The sequence below is a fragment of the Corticium candelabrum genome, chromosome 19, assembly GCF_963422355.1.
Source record: "Corticium candelabrum chromosome 19, ooCorCand1.1, whole genome shotgun sequence".
NCBI lineage: Eukaryota > Metazoa > Porifera > Homoscleromorpha > Homosclerophorida > Plakinidae > Corticium > Corticium candelabrum.
Genome location: NC_085103.1, coordinates 125,574 through 142,362, shown reverse-complemented (window position 1 = coordinate 142,362; position 16,789 = coordinate 125,574). Strand labels below are relative to the sequence as shown.

Here is a 16,789-nt window from a genome sequence, read left to right as displayed (position 1 = left end):
CTGAGAGTGGTTTGTCTTACTGTTAATTGAATATATCATGTCTCTGGGCATGCAGAATGTCACTACCTAGTTGTTGTGTTTCCTTACAGTCGTAGTAATAAACTTTGTGGACACATTAGTGTATGTATATTCTATTCATAGTATATGTACATAGTACTTTTATTCAAATACACTATGTCTCTCAGTAGTATTAGTAGTAGTAGTAGTAGTAGTAGTAGTATATAAGTAGATACTAAACACTATGACATAAACCGCAACATTAACAAGAAAGCTGAGAACATAACAGAAGTTTGCTAATTTAACTACTTACTACATAATAATAACTAACAGTTAATTACGAAACACTAAAAATTAAAGACATTGTCTACTCAGTGAGGAGAGGCTCACTGGTTATCAGCCTGACAGTGTCTACGTCAATGGGATGGCAAGTACAAGATCTTGTGCCGTGAATGCACATAATTGCTGATTATTGCTGAGTAGTATATTGTTGTACGTAGATATCCTACGTTCCATAGATGAGACAAAATATAATAGACGGAAACTACAATTTTAAAAAGAAGTGTGGTTTGCTAACTGTAACAAAATGTCAGAAGACTCTATGTAAGTCTAAAGCTACTGCATGATCGGTAGGCTATTCAATAAAATTGACACTGAGATCTTGTTGCATAAACCTCATTGAACATAACCTTGTTAAAAATAACACAGACAGACAGACAGATAATACAGTAGATTATTACAATGACAAGTTGACTTAAAACTGGACTTATAAGCTGACCTAAAAGAGTAAGGGTGTACAAAGCATGAGATTGAAGGTAAACAGTACTTAGTAGAACACCTACTGCAACAACAGTCTCATTAGCACTTCTTGTGTTAAAGGTCAACAGGAATTCACCTCAAACATCAACAAGGAGACCATGCAGACTTCCTAAGATTACCAGCTGTCTGACATGAGAATATGTATTGTTCTGTAGCAACTCTGGGACCATCAAGATCACTAATGTCTTTAGATTGGTGATGCCACACTATGCTATGCTAAGGCGTTCCAATTCTGTTCCCAACCGTCAATATATGCTGTTTTCCCCACTCCAAACGTCCCTTCCTCTCCCAACGGTCAAAATGACGGTACTGACGGTACTGGCGAGAACACTGATGCCAGTATCCAGCAGTTGGAAAGTTGCTTCTAACATTTGACTTACCTAACAGTGCCTTATAATTAGTACATCCATACACTTTATCATAACAAAAATTATCCATAGAGGGTGTACTCAACATATAGCACCACTCAAACACCATGCATCTCATCATTAGAGAAACATTAAGAAAATATATCAACACTGCCACATAATGACTTGCTTATACTTCAAGTGTCAGCTATCAAGTCTGACATTTCAATGATAAACCCTGCTGGAGAAGACAAGCACTATAAAAGACACATAAATTTTACAATAAAGCCATTCACTGGTCATCACTATAATTATACATACTATATACTACAGCATTTATTGTCATATTTCAAATCCAACGTAGATGACCACACTCATTAACGCTTACTATCAGTTTACTGACCCATCTTGATTGTTGGTTGCTAAAACAATTGACGGACTGGAATAGGCATTGCTGGTTACCCATGTAGCATGGCAGGCAAACAGAAGCAGAAGCATAATAATAGCCATCACAGGAAAAGACTTAATATTCTGTGGTAATCCTTCATCCTCCCAACTTCCATCAGATGATTTCTCCTTCTTCCCTCCCTTCTTAGGTTTCACCTAGCCAACATTCATCAAAACTTCCCCCAAAACAAATTCAAAAAAGACACACCTGTTTGTACATGTCTTTTTTGTCTTTAACAGGGTTGATTTCTAGTTCTGCTTCTGTATCAGTCTTCTCTTTCTTTGATTTTGTTGGTTCAGTGTAAAGATACACATCCAGTGTCTTTGAGATGGCAATAGCAGAGAGGATGCAAACACATGGTGTCAATGTCAACATGAGACGAACCATCACTCCCGCAAAATACACAGCTGACACAGCATAGAGAACAACTAAACAATCACTTACAGAAGAAACCATGTTTATATCAATATTTTAAATGGTTACTAAAAACTCTCTCATCGTTGTGCTGTCGAATGCAGAGCCACACACCCGCTGGAAAAGTGCACACCAAAAAGTGAAGATCAAAGAAGAAAGACACCCAAGTGGTTGGCTGATGCTCCGACACTGATGCAATAATAGGAATGTGGATTTTTGCATAACTATGTACATAAAACTATTACAGTCCACAAGGCACTTTTGTATATGCCAGTCTATAAAGGTATAACAGATAGCCTACAGCATGAAAGCTGTTACATCAATAAGCTATTACAATAACTAGAAGAGCCACAGGTTTATCCATTGTCTATCATTCCATAGACTTTCCAGGTCCTACTATTGTCTACTTGGCTCCATTTGTGTCTCTGCCTGCTTGTGTGTAGGTCAGTCTGTCTATATCTTTCTTCCTTTCAGTGTCTTTGTTCATTCCTTGTCCAACACTGCATGAGTGTCTGTCTTTCTGAGTAATAAACTCTAAAGTGACTACCTAACTGCAGTCCCAAGACAGCATAAGTCTTGATAAATAAAGATAAAACGATATCATTGAATTTGACATCAATAATGATTCTCTGCTACTGCTTGGAAATTGTAAAAACACATTTGTTTGTCTGAATAATATTAACCCACTCCATCGTGGTTTAAAAAAATAAATTTCTTCTCCAACAAATAATAAAGTTCATCCCTGCCCTGGTTACCATCTATACAAAAGAATGTGCTCATACCCAGTATCATACAATGAATAGAAACGACCACTCCAGGGAGCAATATAACCTGCAAAAGATTGGATAGTGTTACCAGCATACAACAACTCTTACAACATACTCCACAGGTCATAAAGTTCAACTCAACTAACCAGCATATGTAAGGCCTATTACTGCAATAAAGACAGCACCAGCCGATCCCACAACCAAGGCATAAAAAAGTTTGCGAATATCACGAAAGGTCATAAGAGAACGAAGAAACATAAATGCTCCAACAGCTTGAATCAACACGAATGCACCTAAAAGAAAGATAATTATTACTCTGTTTACATCCTTAAATTCGTTAATGCTAAATCCACTAAAATGGAAAAACTAATGTGATGTATAGTGTGTTCAAGGAATTATGTAAATAATAGAGTAGCAATGAGCTTAGTCCTGGTAAACACACATGATATATACAAAGTATTAAAAACATTTTCAAAAAATGAAAAAGATGTAGGGTTGCCGTACAAAAAAGAATAGAAACAAGACCATGAAAGGGTGTGCTGTGACATCTTTCGTATACAGACTGACTGAACAATACATCATCTCTACATTGCAACATTTTCTATAGCTAATTAGAGACACTATAATATGTGTTTCAGACCTTACTAATTAGAAAATGGTGCAATGTAGAGATGATGTATTGCTCAGTCAGTCTGTATACAAAAGATGTCACAGCACACCCTTACATGGTCTTGTTTCTACCCTTTTTCGTACGACAACCCTACATCTTTCTCATTTTTCAAAATGTTTTAAATATTTGTTTGCATTCTTTTTCAGCATGAGCATAGATATGCACAGTGGTAACGGTGTACGTGAGCAGTGCAATTGGTGAGGTAGACAATGAGGCTAGAAATCGACACACTCCCCTTGTACCACTCGGCACAGGAAACGTGTAGGTTGAACTCAGTGCAAAATGCAATCTGAATTTAGAAAGAAACGCTATCAGTAGAAGAGTGGCTTCAATCAGCATAAAGTCTTCAATAGCTGGAAGCGTTGCGGAGGGCGACAGAGAAGCGGAACGATTTCGTCAGAAAGGTGTCTGCTAGATTGTCTGCTAGATGGGAGATGAGTCTGTCCGATCGAATCAGATAACATGAATATAGTGTGTAATATGATTGGCATGTATGTATGATGTAAAAAGAACAGATGAGTTCATGAAGATCCTGATGTATATTGACAAAACCACTTGCTGCTTGGTTCTATTTCCAGCCTTTATTCTAAAAGTAAATTTGCTGCCCCGTACAGTCTACATGGGACTGATGTGGGCATGTGTTCAAATGAACTGGTAAGTGTAGCATTCGCGTCATCGAGAAATTCCACGCCGGGGTCGGTTCTAGAGAGGGAATCATGCACTGAAATGACAAATTTGAGTAGTCATGGACCTGCTCTGTTGCAATCGCAGAGGTTGGTATGGAAATCAGCTTTGTACAAGAAATGATTTATACCGATACCCGCTCTTACAGGGACTGAACACAAAGTCAACCCTACATACTAACGCTACCTCGTTGGTGATAACAAATGGCCTTAACTTAACCCTTCTATTCCTGACTAGTTATTACGTCGCGCTACGTAGGTCATCACGTGGAGTGACGTCGGTAACGCGCGTACCTTGTCTCCACCTCCGGTCAGTACCCGGCTTTGCTATTCCGGTTTCCTGCAAAGGAGCCTTTGTCAATACTTTTAAATTATAGCCTAAACGATTCGCTATTAAATTATCTTTCAAATGAACCTACTTTGAGGAGTCTACGTTCTCGTAATCGCTAGATATCGCAGTTTGCACACCTCTGACGTCATGGTCTGTTTCCGGCCACGTGACTTCATCGTCGAATATCCACCTTCCTGAACGCTTGTAGCCAATCAAAATATTTTTCACTGTTAGACACACCTTTGAGGCGTGTCTACACATACGGGCAAATTTTTAACGGCGCATGCGGCTTGGTCATAATTTTCTTTCCACCGGATGTCGCAGCGCTCTTCTCAAGTTGGGGCTTCGCTGCCTGTTGGCGATTTGGCTAATATTTTTCAGCTGCAAACAACTGATGACGATGATGACGATGGTGGTAATGTGTCGCTGACTTCGATATCGTCGTCCAACTGTGACTCGACGGACAACGAAGAAGTGCTACCCGTCGAGGAAGACAGCGATGACGCTACGCTGTAAGTCTAACGTTTTGATGTCTAATCATCTCGTTTTTTTGTGATACGTTGTTCAGTAACGTTTGTAGTACCTGTTTTGCAAGTTTGGGCGTTAGCCGTTGGGAAGAATTTGAGTTATGCGCTTAGCAACGCATGAGTGTTCGGTTGCTATGGCTGTGTACCCGTATGTTGTGGTAGACATCGGTATGTAAAACAGTTTGATGTCTATTCGTTTCGTTTTTTGCTATGCGCTGTTTAGTTTTTACGTTTCAGTAAATGTTTTCCAAGTTTGGATGTTAGGAGTTGGCAAGAATTTGAGTTATGCCCATAGCAACGCACATAGCAACGGACTTGTTGTGTTGCGGTTGCTATGGCTGTGTACCTGTATTTTGTGATTACAGATGCAATATATTGCACTCATGCACACAGATTCTAATATCTTATATTTGTATTAGCCCCCCTTCACCTCACAATCATTCTCCTTCATCACCAGATCCACATTTATCACTACCTGCTACTTCTCTACCTGCCAATTCACCCCCTACTTCTCATTCAGCTCCTTCTTCTTCAGTCACTGCTGTTTCTGTGTCATCAACTCTTCCCCATCAGCAACCACCACCTCAACCTCGTCAGCAGCCAACTAGAAAACAGCCAGCTCGTCGTCGAGCAACTCAACGTCGAGCAACTCAACGTCATTCACCAGCTTCCTCGTCTGAGTCATCTGACTCTGAGCCTGAGCCAGCTGCCCGTCTTGATCGCCGCACTGATGCACTGCCTGTCGAGCATTTGTGCCATGTTCCACCTGTGGATGATTACCAACGGCAATTACCACAATTTGCACCACGAAGGCCGGCAGGATTCTACCCTCCTCAACCGTATCCTACCACTGCTGTAGGATTCTTCAAATTGTTCTTTACTGACAACATGCTGGAGATTATCAGAACGTATGTGTTTGATGTCTTTTCTCTGCATCTGTCTTCATGGTATAATATTGTGTAGAAACAGTAACATCAACGGTGAAGATAACTGCAAAAAAAGTTATAGAGGCAAGTCTGGAGGACGGCGAGGGGAGGGTAGTTTTCGACCAGTGACGGTTGTCGAGATGAACTCGCTGATTGGGCTCTTGATATACATGGGACTTGTCAAGGTATACTATAACAAAATATTTAGTGTATTATTTTTGATTTTTGTATCTGTAGGTTCCTGAGCTCACAGATTACTGGCGCACAACTTTTCCCTTTTACGGGTTGTGGGCCAGAAAGTTCATGTCTCGCGACCGTTTTGACGCAATCCTATCGGTCCTACAGATGGAAAATCCTCGTACTGATAAGGACCGAGAGGCTGACCCATTGAGAAAAGTTCGTACAGTATACGACGAATTACGTAGAAATTGTCTTGAATATGGTCAGCCTCAAGCCCGTGTCTCACTTGACGAGCGCATGGTGAAAGCCAAAGGCCGTTTTGCTTTTAGGTATGTAAAGGTTTCCAAAATATAAGCTGAACAAATACTGAATATGATCTTGCTATTGTTAGGCAATACATCAAAAACAAACCCGTCAAGTGGGGTGTGAAGTTGTATTGTGTATGCGATTCTATTTCTGGCTACACATACAACTTCGATATTTACACGGGCAAGGAGCGTCAATCATCAGTGGCGGCGACAGCGGGAATAACAACATCACAAGCAGCAACAACAGCAGCTGCAACCACAACACCATCAGCTGGCTCAGCTCGAAAACGACGGAAGACAACACTTCAGTCAGCAGATGACACAAGTGTGATCCATCGTACAGTCATGCGTATGATGGATCCTCTCCTTGATCAGGGGTACACTGTGTACACTGATCAATTCTATACATCAGGACCCCTGTTCAAGGAGCTCTATGACCGGCGTACAATGGCCTGTGGTACAGTCCAGAAAAACAGGAAGGGTGTTCCTGCCGATTTGAAGAACATTCGTCTGTTCTCAAAATTGCCACGAGGTAACTATAGCATATGTGTTTATTAGCAAATACAATTACAGTTTTGTTTAGGTTCATTTCGTTATGAATGTGATGGTCCACTCTGTACCATTCAATGGGTGGACCGTAACGTGGTAACGCTTATGAGCACCCTTCATTCTGGACACCATCATGCTCTTTGCGAAAGATTCACCAAGGATCGTGCAAAGTATGATGGGCACCACAGGATCCGTATTCTCAGACCTGAGGCTATTTGCGACTACAACGCCCACATGGGAGGTGTAGATAAATCAGACCAAATGATTAAATATTATGAAGTATTGCATAAGAGCCTCAAGTACTGGAAGAAGATCTTTCTGCACATGATTGACTTAGCTATTCTCAACAGCTTCATCATGTTTACTGCCCTTCAAAAACAACATCCTCAAGATGAACGTCTCCAGAGGAAAGGGCAGTATGCGCAGAAAGACTTCAGGTGTGAGCTTATCCGAGGGTTGGCAGGAATTGACATTAGCGAACCATTAGCCCAATTTTGTTTTTTGACAAAACGTATGATACAAATTCCCGCACCGACACCACAACAACGGAGACGACAACAAGAAGAAGAACAACAACAACAACAGCAAATACAGCAATTACTAATATTATCACAAGTACAACAACATAGAGTAGACACACAACAACAACAACTTATACAACAACAACAACAACAACAGATGCAACAAGAAAAAGAACAGATGAAACAACAAAAAGAACAGATGAAACAAGAAAAAGAACAGATGCAACAACAAAAAGAACAGCTGCAACAACAACTCACACATGCACAACAACAAATACAACAACAACAACAACAAATACAACAACGACAACAACAGCAACAACAAATGCAACAACAAATGCAACAACAACATTTACTGATACAACAACAGCAACAACAAATACAACAACAGCAACAACAACTACAACAGGTGCCAAACCCTCGGTATAGCTCACACATGCCGGTTATAGCAGAGGGGTTAGTACGTTGCATTGTTTGTGTATCTGAAGGCAGACATAACTCAAAAACCAGGTATCGCTGCCAAGAATGCAACGTCCCCCTCTGTGTGTCATCTGCTGAGCGATAGTGTTTTATAAAGTACCACACAGAAAATGACTGAAAATTGCCACACTGTGACTGTGTATATTGTATATTTCTATTTATAGTGTTGTATATTTCTATTATATATTGTTGTATATTTCTATATATATTTTTGTATATTTCTATTTATATATTGTTGTATATTTCTATTTATATATTGTTGTATATAGTAACAGTTTGTTGTTTTTTAGTGTTGGATTAGGTGTATATATGTGTATATAATTGTAAGCGTGAAGTCACTGCTGCAAATATTTTGTATTGGTTTAGCATTTTGCATATCAATATTTTTTCAAATAGTCAATCAACTTGATTGGATTGTTATGCATAATAGAGGTAAAATAAACAGTTAGACGAAATAAAATATTGAAACAGTTAGAGGTAGTTACAAAAGTTGTGTCATTCAAACGAGCAATTTATGTACATTTTATACGTGTCAGAATTGTTATTTTTACTTCTATAATGTTGCTACAGTTGCAAATAATAGTATTTTGTTATGCGCGCGCTAGACTATAAAGGCGCGCGCTAGATAATAAAGACGCACGCTAGACAATTATAGGCGTGACATAGTAGTACAAAGGTCATAGAGGGAGGGAACTTAGCAGTGCGTTCGTGAAGGGTTAAAGGGAAAGGCCAACAAAACTGAACTTAACGTTTGTGAGTAGATCTTACAAAGACAAAGTGATTGGGACGAGTATAAGTTATTCTGTTATCTTCGCTTTCGTAACTGAGAACGAGCAATGTTTTTCATTCAAAGAGAAACAGAGGACCTTCCTATTTACACATCCGGTTTGATCACTTTCTTTTGTCGCTGATTGGTAGAAGGTTACAATCCCAGATGTGAAAATATGATCGTCCTCTTTGCACAAGCCAGATAGTACGCTGAACAAACGTTTCTCTTTAGATATCAAAAGAACAAGGGTAAACAAATGCTCAAGCAAAAGCGTGTTCTCTAGGTAAGCCATAGTAATGAGGAATTCTGTTAGAAAGTCTGACTAAAACAGCTCTAGCGACACCATTTTACTTTAGAGAGAAACCATTAATGGCAAGAAGGAAAATCTTCATAATATCTTTGCATTCACATTCGGCATTCTCGATATATCCGCAGCAGTCATCTGTAAACGCATCGATTCGTTTGCAGTGGGCAAACCTTAATTGAACAGGAATTGGAGAGTGGGCGCATGGGCATTGCACATCACAGAAACATCGCTCGTTCTCCATTATGAAAGTGAAGTTAACGCACGAACTGACTTATGCCGATCGATTTGTCTTTGTAAGATCTACTCATACAAGTTAAGTTCATTTGCTGGCCTTCCCTTTTAAGGAGCACTCAGGAGAACTGCACAGCGTCTAGTGCGCAACATAGTGCACTACTGCTCCGTCTTTGCTCGCTAATGAGAAATCCATACTAACCAAGTTGAGTATTCGAGCGCTACCTCAGAGCAAACCCGACAGATGTACATTAAGAACGCTTCATAACTTGAAACTAAAATGGCTGTTTCAAGAATCTTGTCCGCCAAGTGTACCGTTTCTTGGCACACAATCAGCTCAAGCGAGCTTACTGATGCAATCACATTCCTGGAACGACCTCTCTGTTGTTTCTGTCGCTCCAAGCACAGTGGAAACCGTTGTGCTACTTTCAGACCGTCTAGAGACTGACCTTTTGTGCGATATATTTCCGTTCGGTAACATTCGAGGGAATCATTGTTTGGAGAAATTCTTTGGCGTTGAAGGCAATGGATGCTGTTGTCGATGTTGTTGTAACAGTTTAAGAGGCACTCATCCCTATGCAGGAACACTTGCGCAGAGCCACTATACTATATGGCTCCGCTTTTGCAAACACTGACAATCACTGGACCTCGCTATTTCAGTTGTGCACTATGCTATGCACTAGACACTGCGTAGTTCTCCAAAGTGTTCCTTTAAAGACCTATCCTACTGTACAGCCTAAGCAAACAAGCAGCAAACAACTGCAAAACATCACTAACACCAATTCAAACAGCAAGTAAACAGCAACAGCAAAATTGATCAATCAAACCAAAAAAGCCACAACCCACCTGCAGATGCCATATGTTCACTTGTCCGAATTGGCTGAAAGCCAACAAATGGTATTTGCATTGAGAACAGCAGACCAAGAATATAAAAAACTGAATATGCTGCAGATAGCAAACAAAAGTCAAGCAAACTTGAAAATAATCATCATGTCAAAATGTTTATTCCATACCAATATGAATTCGCTTAGAATATCTTCCCATCAGCAGCAACACACAAATATGAAGAGGAATCAAGTTGATAATAAATACATATCCACCCCATGCCGACACCTAGTTAACCCAAATATAAGTAAAAAGAAACTTGATGGCTAAACAATAAGAAAGTGGCATTACCATATACATGTAAGAGAGAGCTGTAAGGGCAGACCAAAAAATAGAACCTGTCTTCACCGATTTGATCTACATAAACAGCAAAATGTTGACATTGCCATATATAGATACATGTATATACATTTATAACACATACATATGCATATATATTCTTGGAGAAATAATCTATTAGTGTATTTAACACCTCCCAACACTAAATGTCAAGTGAGGTGAAATTGTCACTAACAATTAAAGACAATCTATGCAAAATCAGCTTGGTATTGTACTGCCACAATCTACAAAAAAATTGCTGATGCAAATAGTCTACGGATTGACTAATAATAGCATAGTTACAAAATGTCAGTCTTCTGGCAATTGTCTTCAAGATCCTAAGGCTGTGAGCTGACCACAAACCCAGAGAATATATATATATATATATATATATATATATATATATATATATATATATACAATAATACGCAAACGCTCGGGACCGCCCACATGTCTGTCTGTCTGTAAGGCGCTGATCGACATGACGCTGGTCTCGGATCGTCATGAAACGCGGTGGGCCAGTCAAGATCGCAAGTTTGAGACGAACGGTCACATTGGATTTTGCCTCGACTGCCTCCGACGGCCCAAAACAAGACTTTGGCGGCCTGAAATGAGATGCGCAGGCCACTTGTGTGTGCGTGCATCTGTGTGTTACTGAATTTGTCTTCACAAAAGTGACGTCGTTCTCCACGAATAGATCATGACGTTTTAGGTGGGAAGAGTCTGACATGAGATGCTAGAAAATGCGTAGTCAGAGACGAACGGTTGCATCGGATTGCTTTGGGGGCTGAAATTAACCTAAAATTGGACTGCTACGCAAATGTGTCTTTGCGGAAGTGCCGAGTATGCGAATGTGACGTGAATTGAGATACACGGGAGATTGAGATGTGCGGGAGATTGTTTATTCAATTGACCGAGTATGCAAATGTGACGTGAACTGGTCTGCGCTTCATCTGCATTGATCGTCTGGATGCGCTGGCTGTACTCGAAGTAAGCCGGCTGCGGCTCACGGTCTGCCGACTCACTGGGCTGCTTTTGTGTGCATGCGTGCATCCGTGTGTCATGGAAGGTGCGTATTCTTTGCAGAAGTGGCGTACAACAATAGATTGCCACCGCCCATAGGGCGGGCAGTACTAGTATATATATATATATATATATATATATATATATATATATATATATATATTTGTATATAATACAGATAACACAGATAACACATATCCACCCTAAGGACGGAAGCACAAAGAGTCTAAGTCATAAAAATTAGGTAGATAGTTACTAATCAGTCTTGAATTATACTGCCATAAACGAACAGATAACTGTTCGTGAAATTGCCTGGAAGCTTGGCCCAGAGACAAGCCAGATGATAGAAGAGACTTCTTGACAATTGATCTCAACACCTCCAGACTATGTGCAGCCCACACTCCGTATGATTCCACCACAAGAGAATTAAACAAACAGCCATAACTTGAAACGTTGAGCAAGATGGCGTTCATCTTTGTCCACTTCCCCAGCCTCAGCAGCAGCACCAGCTTTTATGGCAGCATTAATAAGGTGAGAGGGAGTGAACGAATTCCTCACGGAAATGTCGAAATAAGCAGCCTTGCCTAGGGAAAAGTCGGGATGGAAAACGTCACCTGGTCTTGTCATAGAATGAGAGGAACAGCATTGTTCTCGACGTACATTGGAGTTGTCTAAGAGCAACTAGTGGAAGATGACGTCACATAAGGCATCATGTCGCTTAATCCAAAGAGGACCACAGCCAAGAGCATGATCACCAAAAATGTCCAATTCATGACCGCACACACACAACGAACCGAGTTTTGGAGATGCTGGAAAAACCGGAATTCCCAAACGTAAACACAAAGAAGTCACAAATTCACGCGGAGACATGGCCAGGCCCAAACTTGAGTTGGGGATTGCCCTCAACCAAGCCCCCGCATGAGGATATGCGAGAGCACTGAAACGTGCCTGTTCTCGCAGACTAACAAAGCTGACTTTAATGCTGGATCTCAAAGCATCATCCAGAGCCTTCTGGAAGGAATGTTGTGTAGAAGAAACAGAGGACGAGACAGAACTAGTAGGTGGTAAAAGACTTGCAAGATGTTGTCGACATTGCACTTCACCAGGGAAAAAGGAAGAATGCTGGGTCCAATCATTTTCTTCATGTACCGGCATGAACGCTGAGTCATTAAGAAGACGGAGAGACAACTGCCGAGAAGAGTTGCAGCTGCCAACAAAAGCTGCAGATGAAGATCTAGAGGCCTCACGAAGACCTAGACCACTCAAACAAACTGGAAGAGTTGCCTGTTTCCATGCCAGGTCAGAGACCGAAGAAGAGGATAAAGCCTCTAAACTGTGATGAAGACCACTGTCAAACTGCATCAATACATCATTGATCTTGAAGCCAGGAACGGTTCTAATGATGTGCTTCAGCTTGCAAAGGCTCAAACAGCTGCGGAGAAGATGAAGCTCCACCTGAGGATCCTCTAAAGCTGTCAAACAGTCCTGCCAATCCAAAATCTTGTCCACTCGTTATATATATACACATATATATATTTAGGTGACGGTACGTTTAATGGGTCTCGCACAGCAGTCTCTTCCCTCCTGAACAAACTATCTGTGGCTGGTCCTTCAGATGGTTTACTGTTATAAGCAAAAGTGAGGCGTTCTGGCCTACTGGTGAGACATTATTTCCTGAGTTTCCTGCCGAGATTCAACGAATTCAGAAGTCTGCTAAAGGTCTCAAATTACTAGGCTCTCTTGTTTCTGGATCTGCCAAGTTTTTTGTCACCTTTCTAGCAAAATGTATAGACAAAGTTCGCTGTCTTCAAGATCTTCTTCCAGACCAAAAAACCCACAGATAGAACTTAATCTGTTAAGAAGTTGTATGGATGTGTGCAAAATTAACTACTGAGGACAGTGCCTTCAAATCGTGTCGAGAAACAACTTATTACATTTAATTCTAACATACAAAGCTGCTTAGAGACTATCTCTCTCTCTCTCTCTCTCATCTAAATCTGATGTCTCTTGGGCTCAGGCCACACTGCCTATTCGCCTTTGTGGTCTTGGTCTCAGATCTGCTACACGATCATCCATAGCAGCTTTCATTGGCAGTTGCAGCGGCACGAGACTTTTTTCAACCCAATTGTTTGGAGATGACTCTACCTTTCCTGGTGAACTTATTTATGATGAGTGATAGACTTTCACACCTGCTTTTACACGGTAACATCAATATCGTGACTTCCACACAAAAACTAATTCAGAAGACTCTTGACAAGTTGTTTCAGTGAAATAAGAAACTCTGTTGGGTTGAGAGCTCAAGCTCGTCTCAATTCTCTTTCATCTCCACATGCAGGGCCATGGCTTAGGGCAATTCCTAACCATAATTTAGGCCTTACCATGCCCTCACAGGAGTTCATAGTTTCACTGCGGTACTGCCTCAGAATTTCCATTTTTCCACCTGTACCAAACTTTACAAGACGCCCTTGTGGATTTGTTATCGACACATCTGAAGACCACGTGTTGGGTTGTGGCGACGATCCTCTATGTATTAGAAGGCACAATGCTCTTTGTGAACTAGTTTTGGAGCACTCTGTATTGATAATCCACGTACTAAACAAGAAATTCGCTGTAGCAGTGAAGATAACTCAAGACCTGATGACATATTCCATCCCGATTTCGCTCAAGATAAAGAAGAATACTTTGATTTAACTGTTAGAAGTTCTTTCCAAAATTCATATCTTCTCAACTCTGCCAACATAGCCAGAGCTGCAGCTCCTGCTGGAGAAATAGAGAAAGCTAGTCAATACCTGGAAATAGTTAAAGCTTGTTAATAGTTAAACTGGTAGTGGAGTCTTTCGGTGATTGGACACCTTCAAAGCTACAGCAAGGAAGACCATTCTGCACACGGGAATAAAATTCCATCATCAAGCAGTCAACAGACTGCATGAGCAACTGACTACCTACGTGCATCTGGCATTACAACACCAAATTGCCAATGGATAGACTTACTGTCTGCTTAGCAGATATTGACATTTTCCCTGGCTAACTGTTAAAATAACACGTATACGTATGTAATATATAAATATAATATATACATATACAAGTATCTACAGTGTATACATACTCTATAAAATAAGGTGACTCTACTGGGTCACCATTAGTCTGTTAAATATATGTTAAAAAATAAATAATATATATGTATACACTGTGAAAAATAGGAAATTATTTTGGCTCGGACAGACTGAGCCTATTTTCCATTTGCGTTGACCTGGCCAATGGAGGTAGATAATGAGAAAGGTCAGGCTCCACGAGTGCTCTTTAGATCTTTATTGTTAATTGTATTGGCCTAAATGGTGTCAGGTATACATCATTGTAAACATCCAGAGTACAGAGACTATCACTGACAATGACATAACGTTTAATTAGATCACATCTTAAAGATCATTAGTGGTTGCAGAAAACTTTGATATGCACAACACCGTCTTATCGCTAGCTCTCGCTGCTAGATTAATGTCAACCATTTCCACTTTTAGAAATGGGAGGTCCTGCGGTTTCAACTGGTATCTTCAGAACATTGTGTAGCAAAGTCATAGGGAATTTACGATCAGCCCGGTCAACGCAAATAGAGAATAGGTAGGACTTTCGTTTATGTGTGGTGTGACATGTATCAATAAGTCCCGCCCCCACTGCAACCATTTGCATATAATTTTATAAGCTGTTATCATATGAAAATGGTTAACCTATATGGTATGGTTATGTGCTAAATAGGGATGCCACCAATTATCTCAATGCCGTAATTGCATTCCATTGTTTTCGCTACTTGGAAGTACTTACCAAAGTAATGCGTCTATACTATGCTAAGAAGGGGAAAATCACTTTGTTAGATAGTTGGCTAGTGGTTTCGTAGCAGTATGCCTACTGTAATGTGTTTCTCAGTGTTGTGTGCAAATGAAGGTATTTGGAATAGTAGCACCTACTAAGTGGTTTCTAACAAACACAGGCGCACGATAAACTTTCAGACCCAAAGTGAGAGGAAAGTAGCTCTATGTGACTTACGGAACAGCTACAGTACATTTCAGCTAAGGTTTCCTTTGGATAAATCACACGAGGAGGCTCCTATGCTCATGAAATTATCACCATATTGGAAAGCCCATCACGTGCTGAGAGACAAACTCATTACACCAAGCCTAGAAGTGGATTTGGCCGGACAAACAATGCATTTGGTGGAACATTGTCCGATGTCCACCCGCTATTTCTTTCCACACTGTAAAGAAGTTGGTGGTAAATCGGTAGAAGTAATGTGTCCCCATCGTCCGAAACCCACGTCTCCCCATGGGCCAATATGTATGCTAACCAGTACACCACAGAACACACCACAAGTCTTATCTGAGTAAACCTCTACATAGAGGTCTGTAGGTGGTGCTCCAAAGCCGCTCACCATGGTAACCCACTTCTTTACAAGATATATCTCAAACGAATACATAACAACTGTCACACGCATAACATTTACCAACTATCTACTTTACACCATACAGTTCATGCGTGCCATCTACAGTACATCACACATTAGTAGCGAGGTTGATGCTACTCTTTCTGTGTAACTCAGTTGCAACCATAGAGTCCCGGATCTAGTTTCGGATACCCTTTATATTCAGACGCAAAGTCTTGGTTCAACGCAATTGTCTAAGTATAAAATATAGGCCAATGTAGTGATGTTAGGTAACTATCTTGACCCGCAACAATTAATGGATTTGGCTCGTTCTAGCGAGAACCGGAATATCTCTAGCTAGTTTTGGATGGCCTCTCACGTAGAGCTACCAAAGCACAGATACAAAACAAATCTATTTGTTGCAGTAGCTGTGGTAGTCGTCAGAGTTGAGTGAAGTCATACCTTTCTCAATCTCCCCGGTCAGGCTGGCAGCACCTGTGACAGACACACTCAAAGCTATTTACTCACATACAGAAAAGTCCCAACTCAAAACATCATCCATTTCTGCAAGCATGTGGCTAGAAATCATTCTGGCGTTATAAAGCCATAATTTACAGAAAGCTGCTCTAACAAGTTCTTGAAAGTCTTCCAGAAAGAAACAGCTAGCACAGCACATACTTTCAAAGCTATTGATTTCAACATTTCTAAACTATCTGGCGACCAAGTCAAGCGTTTCCACTACGAAAAGGTAAAAGCACACCGGCAGAAGTCACTCTTGCATGACGATCATCCTTGTCCTTCTCAGCCGCTTCTGCCACAACACCGGATGTTTCAGCAACTCAAGGGATGTGTGATGGTTACGTGTTCCTTACTGTGAT

At 40.6% G+C, this 16,789-nt stretch overlaps 2 protein-coding genes across 2 annotated transcripts; one reads left to right on the top strand and one right to left on the bottom strand.

Moving 5' to 3' along the window:
- Positions 1-1,411: 1,411 nt before the first annotated feature.
- On the bottom strand, positions 1,412-15,983 carry LOC134195208 (dolichyl-diphosphooligosaccharide--protein glycosyltransferase subunit STT3B-like). Its single transcript, XM_062664208.1, has 10 exons — positions 15,748-15,983; positions 13,879-14,092; positions 10,451-10,516; positions 10,288-10,387; positions 10,121-10,219; positions 2,939-3,085; positions 2,808-2,856; positions 2,095-2,249; positions 1,819-2,039; positions 1,412-1,766 (listed from the first exon to the last, which is right to left on the bottom strand). Exons 1-10 carry the CDS (start codon positions 15,981-15,983, stop codon positions 1,554-1,556), a joined length of 1,500 nt encoding a protein of 499 aa, XP_062520192.1. The 3' UTR covers positions 1,412-1,553.
- Positions 5,065-8,052, top strand: LOC134194845 (uncharacterized). Its single transcript, XM_062663819.1, has 5 exons — positions 5,065-5,911; positions 5,967-6,114; positions 6,167-6,438; positions 6,501-6,949; positions 7,001-8,052. Exons 1-5 carry the CDS (start codon positions 5,289-5,291, stop codon positions 8,050-8,052), a joined length of 2,544 nt encoding a protein of 847 aa, XP_062519803.1. The 5' UTR covers positions 5,065-5,288.
- Positions 15,984-16,789: the final 806 nt, after the last annotated feature.